Genomic DNA, 12,854 nt, shown 5'->3' on the forward strand with positions numbered 1-12,854 from the left:
AAACACAGCAAACTGTGTGGCTACTTCTTGGGCACTTTAAAAAAGGAATTCTGGCCAGGAGTGATCTGCAGACATCAAAGGGTTATTAGAAAGCCAGGGGGAATAACGAGTCCTAACACTGGCCAAAATTTCCATTCCCTTATGGTTCACTGACAAGAACAGACCAGGAACTGTCCCCGCCTCTGCAAGACCCCTGAGTCACCCGTCCTCACCAGCCCCAAACTCACTCACCCCTTAGCCTTTTCCACCACCTTGGACATCGTGACCCCCCACACCCAGACCCCCCCCTTCCTGTCTCTGCAGAGTATTTGCTGGGGTCGAGGGTGTCTGACTCAATTCCTATGCACGGTGGGGAAGAGTCGTTGCTGAACTCTCTCAAACTGACACGGATACGTGCGGTCACCCGACTGCCGTGCTCTGAGACCACACAACCCTAGACCAGCCTCCACCTCGGAAGGCCAGTCACTCCTACCTCTGAGGGCTGCAGTCGCCGGGCCTGGCTTTCTGTCACACCTGCCTCTACTCAGTCGTTCACGCAGCTTCACTCAGCTCTTGGTTCAACATCAAGAGATCATAATGTTGGGAGAAAACACCCGTGTTAAGCAACTTTAGCGACTGTTCAAATGAACATTTGTTTATCAACTAGGAGAACACATGACAACACCCCAACTACTGACATGCTCCTGGTGTGATTCACTCTTACAGATTAAAAAAACTGCAATATGCTTTGGGAGCTGATGTGTTCATCTTCAGATGATGGGAAAAAAGCATTTATATACACACATCTGTTAGGAAAACGTGAATGGATCAGAACTCTAGAAAGAGCCTGAGACTAAGAGTCAAGAAACAGAGTCTGGTAAAGGTCCTCTTGTTGACCCCATATGACCCTGACTGTTCCCTTACGCACACACCTACCCAGCCCCTCAGGGCATGGTGCGAGGTTTAAAACAGCAATGAGACAGGCCCTGCCTCCTAGGGAAGTGGATGCTAGTGACTCAGTGCACCGCCGAGGTGGATTCCCCAAGGTTTAAAACAGCAATGAGACAGGCCCTGCTTCCTAGGGAAGTGGATGCTAGTGACTCAGTGCACCGCCGAGGTGGATTCCCCAAGGTTTAAGACAGCGATGAGACAGGCCCTGCCTCCTAGGGAAGTGGATGCTAGTGACTCAGTGCACCGCCGAGGTGGATTCCCCACTGGGAAGTGGATGGCCACCACCTGCCCTGTGTGAAAGCTCCCAACGGTCAAATGCACATCCAATCCCAGCACAGATGCTTGTGACTTTAATGCACCCTTGGTCACCAGCGACTGTCCCACAAACCATTCTGATTATTTGGATTGACTGTGAGATTCCACTCCACACCCCCTGCACCCTCCGGTCACTGCCGACATCAAATAGGCCAGGGTGGCACGGCCGGGGCCTCTGGCATGGGGAAAATTTGAGCAGTTTCTTGTGTAGTCAAATGGAAACTCCTGCAAGCACACAGGTTTCTAAACCTCCCAGTCAGGCTGTACGGGGGCTCTGAAAATGGGTCCTATGAACAGAAGTTAATCACTGCAGCAATCACTCAGAATAGTTAATACGCTGGAAGTGAGTTCTCACATCATGATTCTCCAGAAAAACAGGACACTCTGTATACTCAATCTGAATGGATACTGCCTCTCTCCTCTCTCCTGTTCCTAAGCAATGACCAAAACAAACACACACCACTGCATGAACTTTTATGCGTATGAGTTGGACAAATTTCTCCAAGGTGCTTCTGAAACTTGTCAAAAGCTATTCTGCTTAGCCTCACCCCTTTTTGAGCTTATCCATCAATGAAACGTGGCCTTGCTTTTTCATTTGGAAGCTGCCTCGTATAACAGGAGGGAGGAGGACTTCAGAATGTGACATATGGGGAGTAGAAGCCCATCTCTGCTGCCCACTGACTGCGACTCCAGGAAACTTTCTTACCTTCTGACCCTCACCTGGAAGTGAGGTAATTCCCAGGCACACACGGTATTTCGTCAGGCAGAGACCACCACAGAAATGTAAACATCAACCCGCCCTGCTTCATGGCTCTCTGCACTTCTGTCCCCGTTTCCTTTTTTTAAATTTTTATTTATTTATTTATTTTTGGCTGCGTTGGGTCTTCGTTGTTGCGTGTAGGCTTTTCTCTAGTTGCGGCGAGTGGGGGCTACTCTTCATTGTGGTGCATGGGCTTCTCATTGCGGTGGCTTCTCTTGTTGCGGAGCACGGCTCTAGGCGCGCAGGCTTCAGTAGTTGTGGCACGCGGGCTCAGTACTTGTGGCTCGCGGGCTCTAGAGCGCAGGCTCAGTAGCTGTGGCGCGCGGGCCTAGCTGCTCCGCGGCATGTGGGATCTTCCCAGACCAGGGTTCGAACCCATGTCCCCTGCATTGGCAGGCGGATTCTTAACCACTGCACCACCAGGGAAGTCCCACTGTCCCTGTTTCTTATACAGCAGTGAAATAAAATACAAACCGCATGGGCGGCCCACCTGGATGGGCACAGCCGTCAGCTCTGGATGAGACCCACCTGTCATAGATCTCCGAGCCCTCTTCCAGGCCGGGCAGCAGGCCGATGATGAAGGCCTGGAGGCTTGGCAGGAGCAGCTTCTGCAGTGGGAGAAAGTACTTCTCGTACAGGCCAAGCAGCACGGGCCTCACCGACATGGCTGCATGTGCCAGAAGAGGGAACAACCCACAGCTTCGGGACAGAAAAAGGGAGAGGAGGGAAAATGAGACACCTGCTCAGAAGCTCCAAGCGACTGGCCAGCCCAAGGGGGTTTTCAAAGGCAGCCAGCCAGCCATCCACACTGGTGGTGGAGATGCTCGCTTGTCAGGAGACGGTCACCATGAACTGCTGGCCCAGAGCAGGTGACAGGCAGTATGCACGTTACACTCCGACTTAGAGAAAAGTCAGGGAGGACATACTCCAGAAGGTGAGCCCTGGTGACCTCTGTGATGGCTTTACGGTGAACTGACACACCCCTCTGTATTTTTTTGTTTATCGTTTTCTCATCTTGTGAACTGAAATATGGATTACTTGGGTAATAAAAAGGTAAAACGGTGGGGATGCTATCGTACCTGTATAGGAACAAATCCTTGGCCAGCCATTTGGTCCCCACAATTTTAAAGATAATTTCATAGGTTTCTAGGGCTTTTAAGTGCACGCCGCTGGGCAAAGCAGGATGCAGGCACTGAGCTAATCTCTTGCTGATGATGAGCCGTCTTGGCAGCAACGAATACCTCAGGTTACTCTGGAGAGCCTGGAAAACAAGAGGAAAAGCACATAAGGACGAAAGCAGTGACACTGACTGTGGAGAGGACATCTGCCGAGGCCAGGAAGACACCCGCAGGCCCCGGTGTGGCTGTAAGAGGTGGGACGTGACAGGACAGGAGGACAGAGGGACTGCGCGGGAGGGCTTGGGGAGGGGGGCCACGAGCCAGCATCAGGGACACGGGGCCGGGAAGCCCCCAGCAGTGAAGGGAAACCCTGCATCCCTTCAAAGGGACGCTGTCCCTGTCAGGCCAGTTTCTGATGGAACCGTGTGCTTCTGTCTGGGGAAGCCTTTAGTCTACACATGAGACTAAGCAGAACACAGACCTCCCGTCCGCAAGAAAACCCTCGTTTGTGTGCCACGGAAGCCCTGGATTTCCCCATCATTATCCCAGCCTGGCTGCACAGCCAGGTGGCCCTGAGTGTCTGGGACACACCTATAGGCCATGACTCCTGCGTCCTCACCATTCAGTTCCCCAGGAGGGAGTCAGATCCCTGTTGGCATGGAATGACAGTCCCCGAGCTGGGCCTCCTCCAGCAGGACACAGGCCTGGCCTGCGCTAAAGCATCCCTGGGCACTGGCCGCATCTGAGAAACACGGTCGGCGGATTTCTTGCTAACAGGTCACCTCCCTGTCGGGAGCAGGTCAACGCCGTTCTTCACGGCATCGAGCGACCACACGCAGAGCACTGGGTGGGTCCTCACGACTCAATCTTCTATCCCAAGTGTCTGTCATTGCAGTGAAACAATCCATACAAATATTTACTGAAAGCCGACAGGGTAAAGTCCACGCTTCTTAAAAAGCTGCTCAAAGGCCTCCACGGTGCGACTCCTGCCCGATTCACCGGCTCCATGTATTAATGCTTCAGCTTCAAGCTTCCTAAGAGCACAGGTCCACCTGTGGCTCCTGCCCGCCTCGTGCAGGCTCTGCCTGAACGTTTTCCTCATGGGAGACTCAGCTGTGCACCCAACTCGCCGAGGCAGAACGGTCCCCAACTCTAGGCGGGGAACACGTTTATTGGTGCTCCACCCGGTTCCAAGTGCACATGTCACCGACTCGCGTGCGGTGCTAATGACCATGAGCTTCAGGGCTGAGCTCGGTGGTGAGCTACTTGGGTCCGCACCCAAGATCTTCCTCCTCTGCTGTTCTCGGCCCTCTGCACCTGCCTCCTACAAGGCAGGCATCCCGCAAGACCGTCACAGGACGTGTGTCAGAACCGCTGCCCCCGGACCATGTGGTCTTAGGGCCATGACAGCTTTCTTCCTAGGAGCGAAGAAAATGATCCCCCTCTAAAACACACACTGCTCTCTGTAACTTCTCAGGGACCCAGGCTAGGAGGGGTTTCAGCTCACGGAGGGGTCTCCGTGATCTTAGAGGCCGGGAAAGAAAACCCACTGGGCTTTGAGTTGACTTCTAAAGCCGGTGCCAGAAGGGACACATCATTCCACTCATCTCACTGGCCAGAGCAAGTCACGGTGCCACGCCTATGTTTAAAGGGGCAGAGAAATGGGATCCTGCATAATGAGGTTATGGAGGAGATAAAAGGAAAAGAAGCAAAATAATATTTTCCATCAGAAGCATGTGGTCTAATTGAACTCTCAAATTCAATAAAACTACAACTAAAAAACCAGCTATACCTAGAGGTCGTCAAGAAATACCTTATACTATTATTTGTAAGAGTCTGATAGCTTAAAACAAAGGGCAAGCCAACAAAATAGTTTTTTTAATGTGCTCGTGTCAAAAAGAAAAATTGAGGAGGCGACCTGGAAACACATGCGGGTAAGAACTGAGGTGTCGAGGAAGAGAGGAAACGACTGTGGGAAATGCACAGGAAAGGGTGTGTTTTATTACGGACATTTTCAAACATACAGAAAAACAGGTAGAACAGCAAAGTACCCATCACCCAGTCTCAACAAGTATCAGCTGGCCAGTCCTGACGACACAGCTTTTAGGAAACCATGTCTGTGGCTCACTGGCTTAGCGATACTGCAGCTGTGGGCTTTCTCCATGACCTCAGAGGAGAACTAAGCTCTGTCCTCACCTGTTACGTTTGTCAGGCAGAGCTCTTGCTTTTCAGTTTTTTTTTTTGCGGTACGCGGGCCTCTCACTGTTGTGGCCTCTCCCGTTGCGGAGCACAGGCTCCGGACGCGCAGGCTCAGTGACCATGGCTCACGGGCCCAGCCGCTCCGCTGCATGTGGGATCTTCCTGCACCGGGGCACGAACCCGTGTCCCCTGCATCGGCAGGCGGACTCTCAACCACTGCGCCACCAGGGAAGCCCCGAGCTCTTGCTTTTTAAGTCACCATCTCACTTTTGCTCAGCATAGTCTAAGGACGTTTGCTAACTGAGGCGCAAAGGATGGGCTGCAGCTCCTAAGGTGGTCATGTGGGATCCAAAAGTGTTTGGCTCACTGGGGCTGTACAGCAGCAGGATCCCATTTCTCTGCCCTTTTGAATGTAGGCGTGGCACCGTGACTTACTCTGGCCAGTGAGATGAGTGGAATGATGTGTCACTCCTGGCACAGGCTTCAGAAGCCAACTCAAAGCCCAGTGGGTTTTCTTTCCTGGCCTCTAAGATCACGGAGACACAGGTTGAACTGGAGCCCCTCCCAGATTGGGTCCCTGAGAAATTAAGAGAGCAGAAACCACCCGCTGACCCACTGAGGCAGAACTCAACAATACTGTAAAAATCACTGAGCTTGGGGACTGTTCGTTACCATGGCATAACCTTTCCTATTCTGATGAATACACTTCTTCCCATATAAATGGAATTACAAGGAACCACAACCATTCATTACAAATGAACAAGGCGGGTTGCTATTTCTTTCTCATTTAAATGTGTTACCCCATTTAATTTAATTAGAATAAGAAACATAACCAAAATCTGAGGGCATGACCAGGACATGTGGAATGGATTGTTCATTGTATGCTGTCCATGTTAATCCAAGCAACACAGCATATCTGAGTCCGGGAGTCAGTGCCTCTTGGGGGAAAGGTACACTGAAGATGAAGGAAGCTGTCTGATTTGAAAATGCAGAGAAGAACAAAGGATATAACCAGATAATACTTAGAAAAATGAGAAGATGCTCATCCTTCCTGCTTTAAAAGATGCAAATTAAAACTACTACGAGGGACTTCCCTGGTGGCGCAGTAGTTAAGAATCCACCTGCCAATGCAGGGGACACGGGTTCGAGCCCTGGTCTAGGAAGATCCCACATGCTGCAGAGCAACTAAGCCCGTGTGCCATAACTACTGAGCCCACGTGCCACAACTACTGAAGCCCGTGCGGCTAGAGCCCGTGCTCTGCAACAAGAGAAGCCACCGCAGTGAGAAGCCCGCGCACCGCAATGAAGAGTAGCCCCCGCTCACCACAACTAGAGAAAGCCCGCACACAGCAAGGAAGACCCGATGCAGCCAAAAATAAATAAAATTAAAATTTTAAAACAAAACAAAAAAACTACTATGAAATGCCATACTTTTCACCCATCAGATCGGTAAGTTAGATCAAAGCACACAGGTTCAGGAGTAGAGCAGAGACACCCAGAGATCATGAACTGGTTTCATCCAACCTACAGTCAGGATTTGGCCGGACAGGATTTGCAAGGCTGCTCCTTGGAGCAGCTATGACACTGATTCCCCTCTGTACCATTCTCAGCACGAATAATGGGGCTAAAATGGTGCCTGGGTCATAGTGATTTTGTTAACACACTTCCCACAGAGCCTGGCACTTAATATGTGCTTCAACACGCAGGTTAAACAAACAAACAAGACTGCGGCTATTATAATGCCTGGTTTAAGCTTGTGAGCTTGGGGGTCAGAGCCTGGAATTCCAGTTCCACCATCTGTTGGGTAAATCCCTTAACCTTTCTGGGCTCCGGTTTCACAGGGATAATGGTGCCTAACGAAGTGTCAAGCATCATGACATACCACACTTAAGGAAATTAGCTCAGGGCCTGCCACAAAGCAAGCAATCAACAAGCATCTCCTCTTATTATAATGACAAGCTGACTGTTAAGTACCAGATTTAAAGATGGAGACAAAATGCATTGCATTTTAAAAGAACTGACAGAAATCCAGTCATTTACAAATAATATCCTTTATTGTCACAAAAGCGGACAAGGACACTAGTTAGATGTGTTAACAAGAAAGTTTGAGGAATACGTTGTATCAGAAAAGAAAAACTCAAACTGCTGTATATTTGGAGATGAAATCAACTGCGGACCCAACAGATGATGAGAATTCCAAGAAACACTGAAGACAAGGAGAAAAATCTGCATATAATAAGAGGTGGAGTTGGAGAACCTGAAATTTCTTTTTAAGGCAACAAAGGAAAAGGTAAATAGTCATTAATATTTAAGATTAAAAAGGAAAGAAAATATTATTTTAAAAGGATATTTAATGAAAAAACTCTAAAGAAATGTTTTGCGAGTGGTAAGACCGGAGGGACTTCCCTGGGGCGGTCCACTGGTTAAAACTTCGCCTTCCAGTGCAGGGGGTGTGGGTTCCATCCCTGGTTGGGGAGCTAAGATCCCACATGCCTCGTGGCCAAAAAACCAAAAAAAAAAAAAAAGAACCACACCGCCAAAACACAGAACAGAAGGAATGCTGTAACAAATTCAATACTTTACAAATGGTCCACATCAAAAAAAATCTTAAAAAAAAAAAAATGTGGTAAGACTGGAGATCAGAATTGCCAGGTGAAAAGGTTTTCCATGTAGTAGATTGGAAGCACTTTTGGAAACAAAGGCTTCCCCCTAGACAGGGTGCCACCTCCCCCAGTGTGACTTAATTTACACAGGAAGTGGGTGTGGGTCCCACTCAAAGACACCTTCTACCTGAGTAGTACTAAGTAGCATCTCAAATTCTACCTACGTGAGACTTTTCCTCTGTCTCACTGAGGACTAAAGCACGGCCATGGGGGAAACAGCTCCATGTTTTTAGGGCAAACTTAAAAGAGAATGAGATCGTTAGCTATAATGATTCATTCCCCATCTGGCTGCTACATAGTCAAAGCTCCGTGTGCTGGTTCAGCCCGGTGGCTTTCTTCAGGCAGACACCCTCGATTCAGAAGCTCTTCTACCTGTGGGCTGTCAACGCCAGCGCCCAAGCCATCAGGCCTGGGCACGAGTGAAGTGCCCAGCGCCGCCAGCCCACCTTAGGCTCCCAAAGACACTCCTCAATAGGAACCTGGAGGGGTTCTGCTGCATCCTCCCTGGGAGGTGGGATCAAGCCTGATGCCCTCAGCTGCCACTGCTTTTGAAAAAGAAGACATTCTACTCAGAGCAGCCCTGTCCTAGGACGTTTCAAAACTGAGTGCCGTGCACTGCTGGTGGGAATGTCAAATGGCGCGACCGCAGTGCTCCTCAAAATGTTAAACATTTGCTTTATTTACCAAATTACCGTTTGATCCAGCAATCCCACTTCTGGGCACACACCCAAAAGAACTGAAAGCAGGGGCTCAAACAGATATTTGCACACCCATGTTCACTGCAGCATTATTCACAATAGGCAAATAGTGGAAACCACCCAAGTGCCCATCATGGATGAATGGATAAACAAAATGTGGTCTATATGCACAAAGGAATATTACTCAGCCTTAAAAAGGAAGGAAATTCTGACACGTGCTACAACCTGGATGAACCTTTAAAGCACTGTGCTAAGCGAAATAAGCCAGACACAAAAAGACAGATACTGTATGATTCCACTTACACGAGGTCCCTAGAGTAGTCAATCCATAGAGACGGAAAGCAGTGTGACCAGGGGCTGGGGGAGGAGGAAATGGGGAGTGAGTTTCCAGCTCGGGAAGATGCAAAAGTTCTGGAGATGAATGGTGGTGACGGCTGCACAACAATGAAACACGCTGCATGCCACTGAACCGTACACTCAAAAATAGTTAAAACAGTTGAACATATGTTGCATATATTTTACCACCAAAAAAGAATAAAAAAATGAACGCTGTGTTCCCCCAACTGCTCTTGCCGCACTGGCTTTGAGCTGCAAGGAACATGAATTCCCGAGTGACGTCCACACCTTGGACTAAACTGAAAACTGTTTCCCGACCAGAGAACAAAGGGCCTCCTTTTAACAATCCTGAAGGGACACAGGGACTGGGTCCAGCCTGTCCTGAGTGAGAGTTTTTAACCCTGAATTGGCAAAATAGCCCCCTTGAACTGAGTCGCACCCTTTAGGGGTTGAAAATGCCTGATTCCCTCCTCATGCCCCTCTCCCAGCTGTCAAGAGCTGCCATGACTGGACCCGGTTCAGGTCAGGGAAGGCCTGACTCTGCCTTCCTGTCTCCAGCCTCCATCTGGGCATTTCGCTTTGGCAAGAGCCTTCTCCAGCGAGAAGAGCTCAGGGAATATTTCCAGGTTGTGTTTTTCAGGAAAACAGAAACCCAAAGTGACTGGCCAGTAAGCTTAATATTATGTATATATACACATATATATACATATATATACCTATATATATATTTTGTTTGTTTGTTTGAACTCTGAATGAAAAGGATGTATACTTAAAAAAAAGAGAGAGAGAAAAAGGTTCTTCTACAACTGTAGAATAGATATCTCAGGGAAACAGATGAATTGGCAAGGAAGCCATGCTTTCAAAATTACTTTTTTATGTGCTAACCAGAAAGGAAAAATATGATTAGACAGGAAATTAAACTTCCTTATTTATTTCACCCAGGCACTATACTATTTTAAAAGTATTCCTTAAGATATACTTACAATATTTTTAACCTCATTGTGTTCATAGGCTTAGCAGACTGACCTTAGGACAAAGTAATAAAATACAAAATGTAAGCTTAAAAAAAAAGAGTTTGAACCACATCTGAGCCCTGCGAATAGAGACCAGGAAGTGTCTCACTTCACTCCACCCAAGGCAATGTCTACGTTTCACTTTGTTTTACTCTGACATTATACAGTCTGACAGTCTGATATTCTCCAGGACTCGGCATGATTTAGAACGGTTCTATGTAAAAACCATGATTAAAAATTCCAAAAGGGTAGCCCGAGGACTCAAAAATTAACTTAATACACTTAAAAATGGTTAAGATGATAAATTTTATGTTATATGTATTTTATCACAATTTTAAAAACTTTAGGGTAATTTAACAATATGGGTGAGGGGAGTTAAATTATATTTTAAAATGCTCTAGCCTTTCAAATGAATTTTTCAATGTTTCCTTTAAAAGTGCCCAGAAGAGAACACATACACACTACTATATATAAAACAGATAACTAATAAAGACCTACTTATAGCACAGGGAACTCTACTCAGTACTCTGTAATGACCTATATGGGAATAGAATATAAAAAAGAGTGGATATATGTATAACTGATTCACTTTGCTGTACAGCAGAAACGAACACAACATTGTAAATCAACTATAATCCAATAAAAATTAAATAAATAGATAGATAGATAGATAAAAGTTCCCAGAAGAGACAGCCCAGACCTGCTCTCCCAGTGATAGCACTGACCTCAGAATGCCTCATGCTTGTCTATAAAGGATGTAAGGAAGCCAATTTAAAAGCATGGCTCTCATCAAGCAAATGGTAAAGTACTGGCATGTCTTCCTTCTGGAAGTCAGTCATCTTTATAAGGGTGTTCATTTCATGCCACAAAAAGGAAGCTGAACAGTGAATAGGACTGGCCAGTTGGCACAAGCTTGAACACTCACTTAATACTTGCCAGAGGACCGCAACAGCAATTCTGCTCTTCCGACAGAATAAAAACAGAACAGACACTGAGCAATAACGAACTGGCCAGGACTTCCCATATTAAAGTAGGCCACACTGGGCAACATCGGGCCTTCCCGGAAATGGCAGTGACGGAGCCACCGCAGCAGCTTGGGGGGGCGAGGGAGGGAAGGAGACAGGCGGGGAGACTGGCACCTCGTCAAGGCCCCTGAGAGCCGATTCAGGGAGCTGGGATCCACAGGTAGCCAGTGAGGCCAGCTTTGGTTTAACCGGGGGAATGACACCAGTACAACTCCTTTGTAAAGGAAGAGCTTCCTTCTCAAAGTGAGGCCAGCTTTGGTTTAACTGGGGAAATGACACCAGTACAGCTCCTTTGTAAAGGAAGAGCTTCCTTCTCAAAAAGGTCACCGACCGGAGAACCACTGTGCTGCTTCCTTCTGTTCGATGCTTACAGCAAACCTGCAGGGCCGTGCACCCAATTAGTCAACTCTCGTCCGCGTCCCACAGTCCCGGCTTGCACTGAAGCGGCCAGCAGGGCACTGGGGCCTCTGGCTCACTCAACCGCCTGCATCAGAGACCCATTAGAACACATTTTTTTCTTTTAATTTTCTAAAAATTATTTCTTTTGCATCAGTTTTACCTTATTGTTGTAGCTTATATTAACTTGCACTTTCTGAACAAATACCATGCATAGGAGGACGACTGAAGGCTGAGCATCTACACGCCTGGAGACCTTACAAAACGTGGCTGAGAGGTGAGGGCAGCAGCCCCCAGGCCAGGCCTCGGCCGCGGGGCACAGGGTGGCAGTAACTAACCGTCTGCAGGAAGAACCACCTGATCGAGCCCTGGGCCTGGGCCTCGGCTTGGAAGTTTCAGAAACTCATTTTTATCAGTTTACCTGGAGGGCTCTGCTGCAGAGGGAATGCTTTGCTGGCCTAACTCCTGAGAACGATCAGGAAGGCAACGGCAGGGGCAACAGGATGAAGAGCACAGGCTCGGGACTGGCAGACCTGGGTCAGAGCCGGGCTCGGGCCCTCACCAGCCGTCCAGCCTGTCACAAGCTGCTGCCCGCGCCGACGCCCCAGCTTCTCACGAAGAAAACTCGCCGCTACCTACTCACAGGCTGGTCCTGCAGGTCAGACTCCAAAGGGAGCAGAGGCGTCCAGGGTATTCACTCCACTTCCACCCCACAGGGCATCAGGATCACACACACGTACCCACATGTACACACACATGCGCACGCACGTGGGACATAGCACCGGGGGCCATCCCAGGCTCCTGGCTAACACGACTCAGGAATCTAACGCTAGGTCAGAAAACCACGTCTTTAAACATCACAACAAACGCTTCGTTACCTCACAGAAGGCAGGCTACAACACACGTGCTCAAACATGGCTCTTCTCCCCCTTCTGAATTTATTACATTTAGATTGTAAAAGTCACTCGCTCTCACCATTGACACCTCGTTCCCTGTCTCCCACGTAGGAACTTCAGGGGCTACTGTGATGCTTCCCAGCGCTTTCTGTTTCCAGACTTTATTCTTTGCTGAATGCAGTGCCGGTCCTCGGCCCTCCCTCATGTCCACGTGCCACCCCCCAGCCCCATGGGCTTTGCAGGGGCGCTGGCTGGGCTGAAACACTGTACGCAGAAGAGTCTGAGCTTCATTCGGTGTCTTTATCAGTAAAAGGAGTCACAGGGCACTGATTTTGGAGGATTCTAGGTGTGAAAAATAACGGGAACGCTGCCTCTCCTCTCCAAACCCCAGCAGCTGTAAAATTGCCTGGGACACTCAGAACCGAGAGGCAGACGTGTGGCTGGCATAAAGCAGGTGCTGGAAGAACACGATCTCCTCAGAAATATGAGGAAGTTCCGTACTTAG

At 48.6% G+C, this 12,854-nt stretch overlaps 1 protein-coding gene across 1 annotated transcript in view; it reads right to left on the reverse strand.

Moving 5' to 3' along the window:
• The window catches only part of DOP1B (DOP1 leucine zipper like protein B), a 111,017-nt gene that overhangs the window by 74,846 nt on the left and 23,317 nt on the right, over positions 1-12,854 (reverse strand). Inside the window, exons 3-4 of the mRNA XM_060010327.1 lie at positions 3,085-3,266; positions 2,534-2,704 (exon numbers count right to left, since the gene is read on the reverse strand). Coding sequence (XP_059866310.1) covers positions 2,534-2,704; positions 3,085-3,266 — 353 coding nt within the window. The remainder of the gene's footprint in view (positions 1-2,533; positions 2,705-3,084; positions 3,267-12,854) is intronic.

Source organism: Delphinus delphis, chromosome 4, assembly GCF_949987515.2.
Source record: "Delphinus delphis chromosome 4, mDelDel1.2, whole genome shotgun sequence".
Lineage (NCBI taxonomy): Eukaryota > Metazoa > Chordata > Mammalia > Artiodactyla > Delphinidae > Delphinus > Delphinus delphis.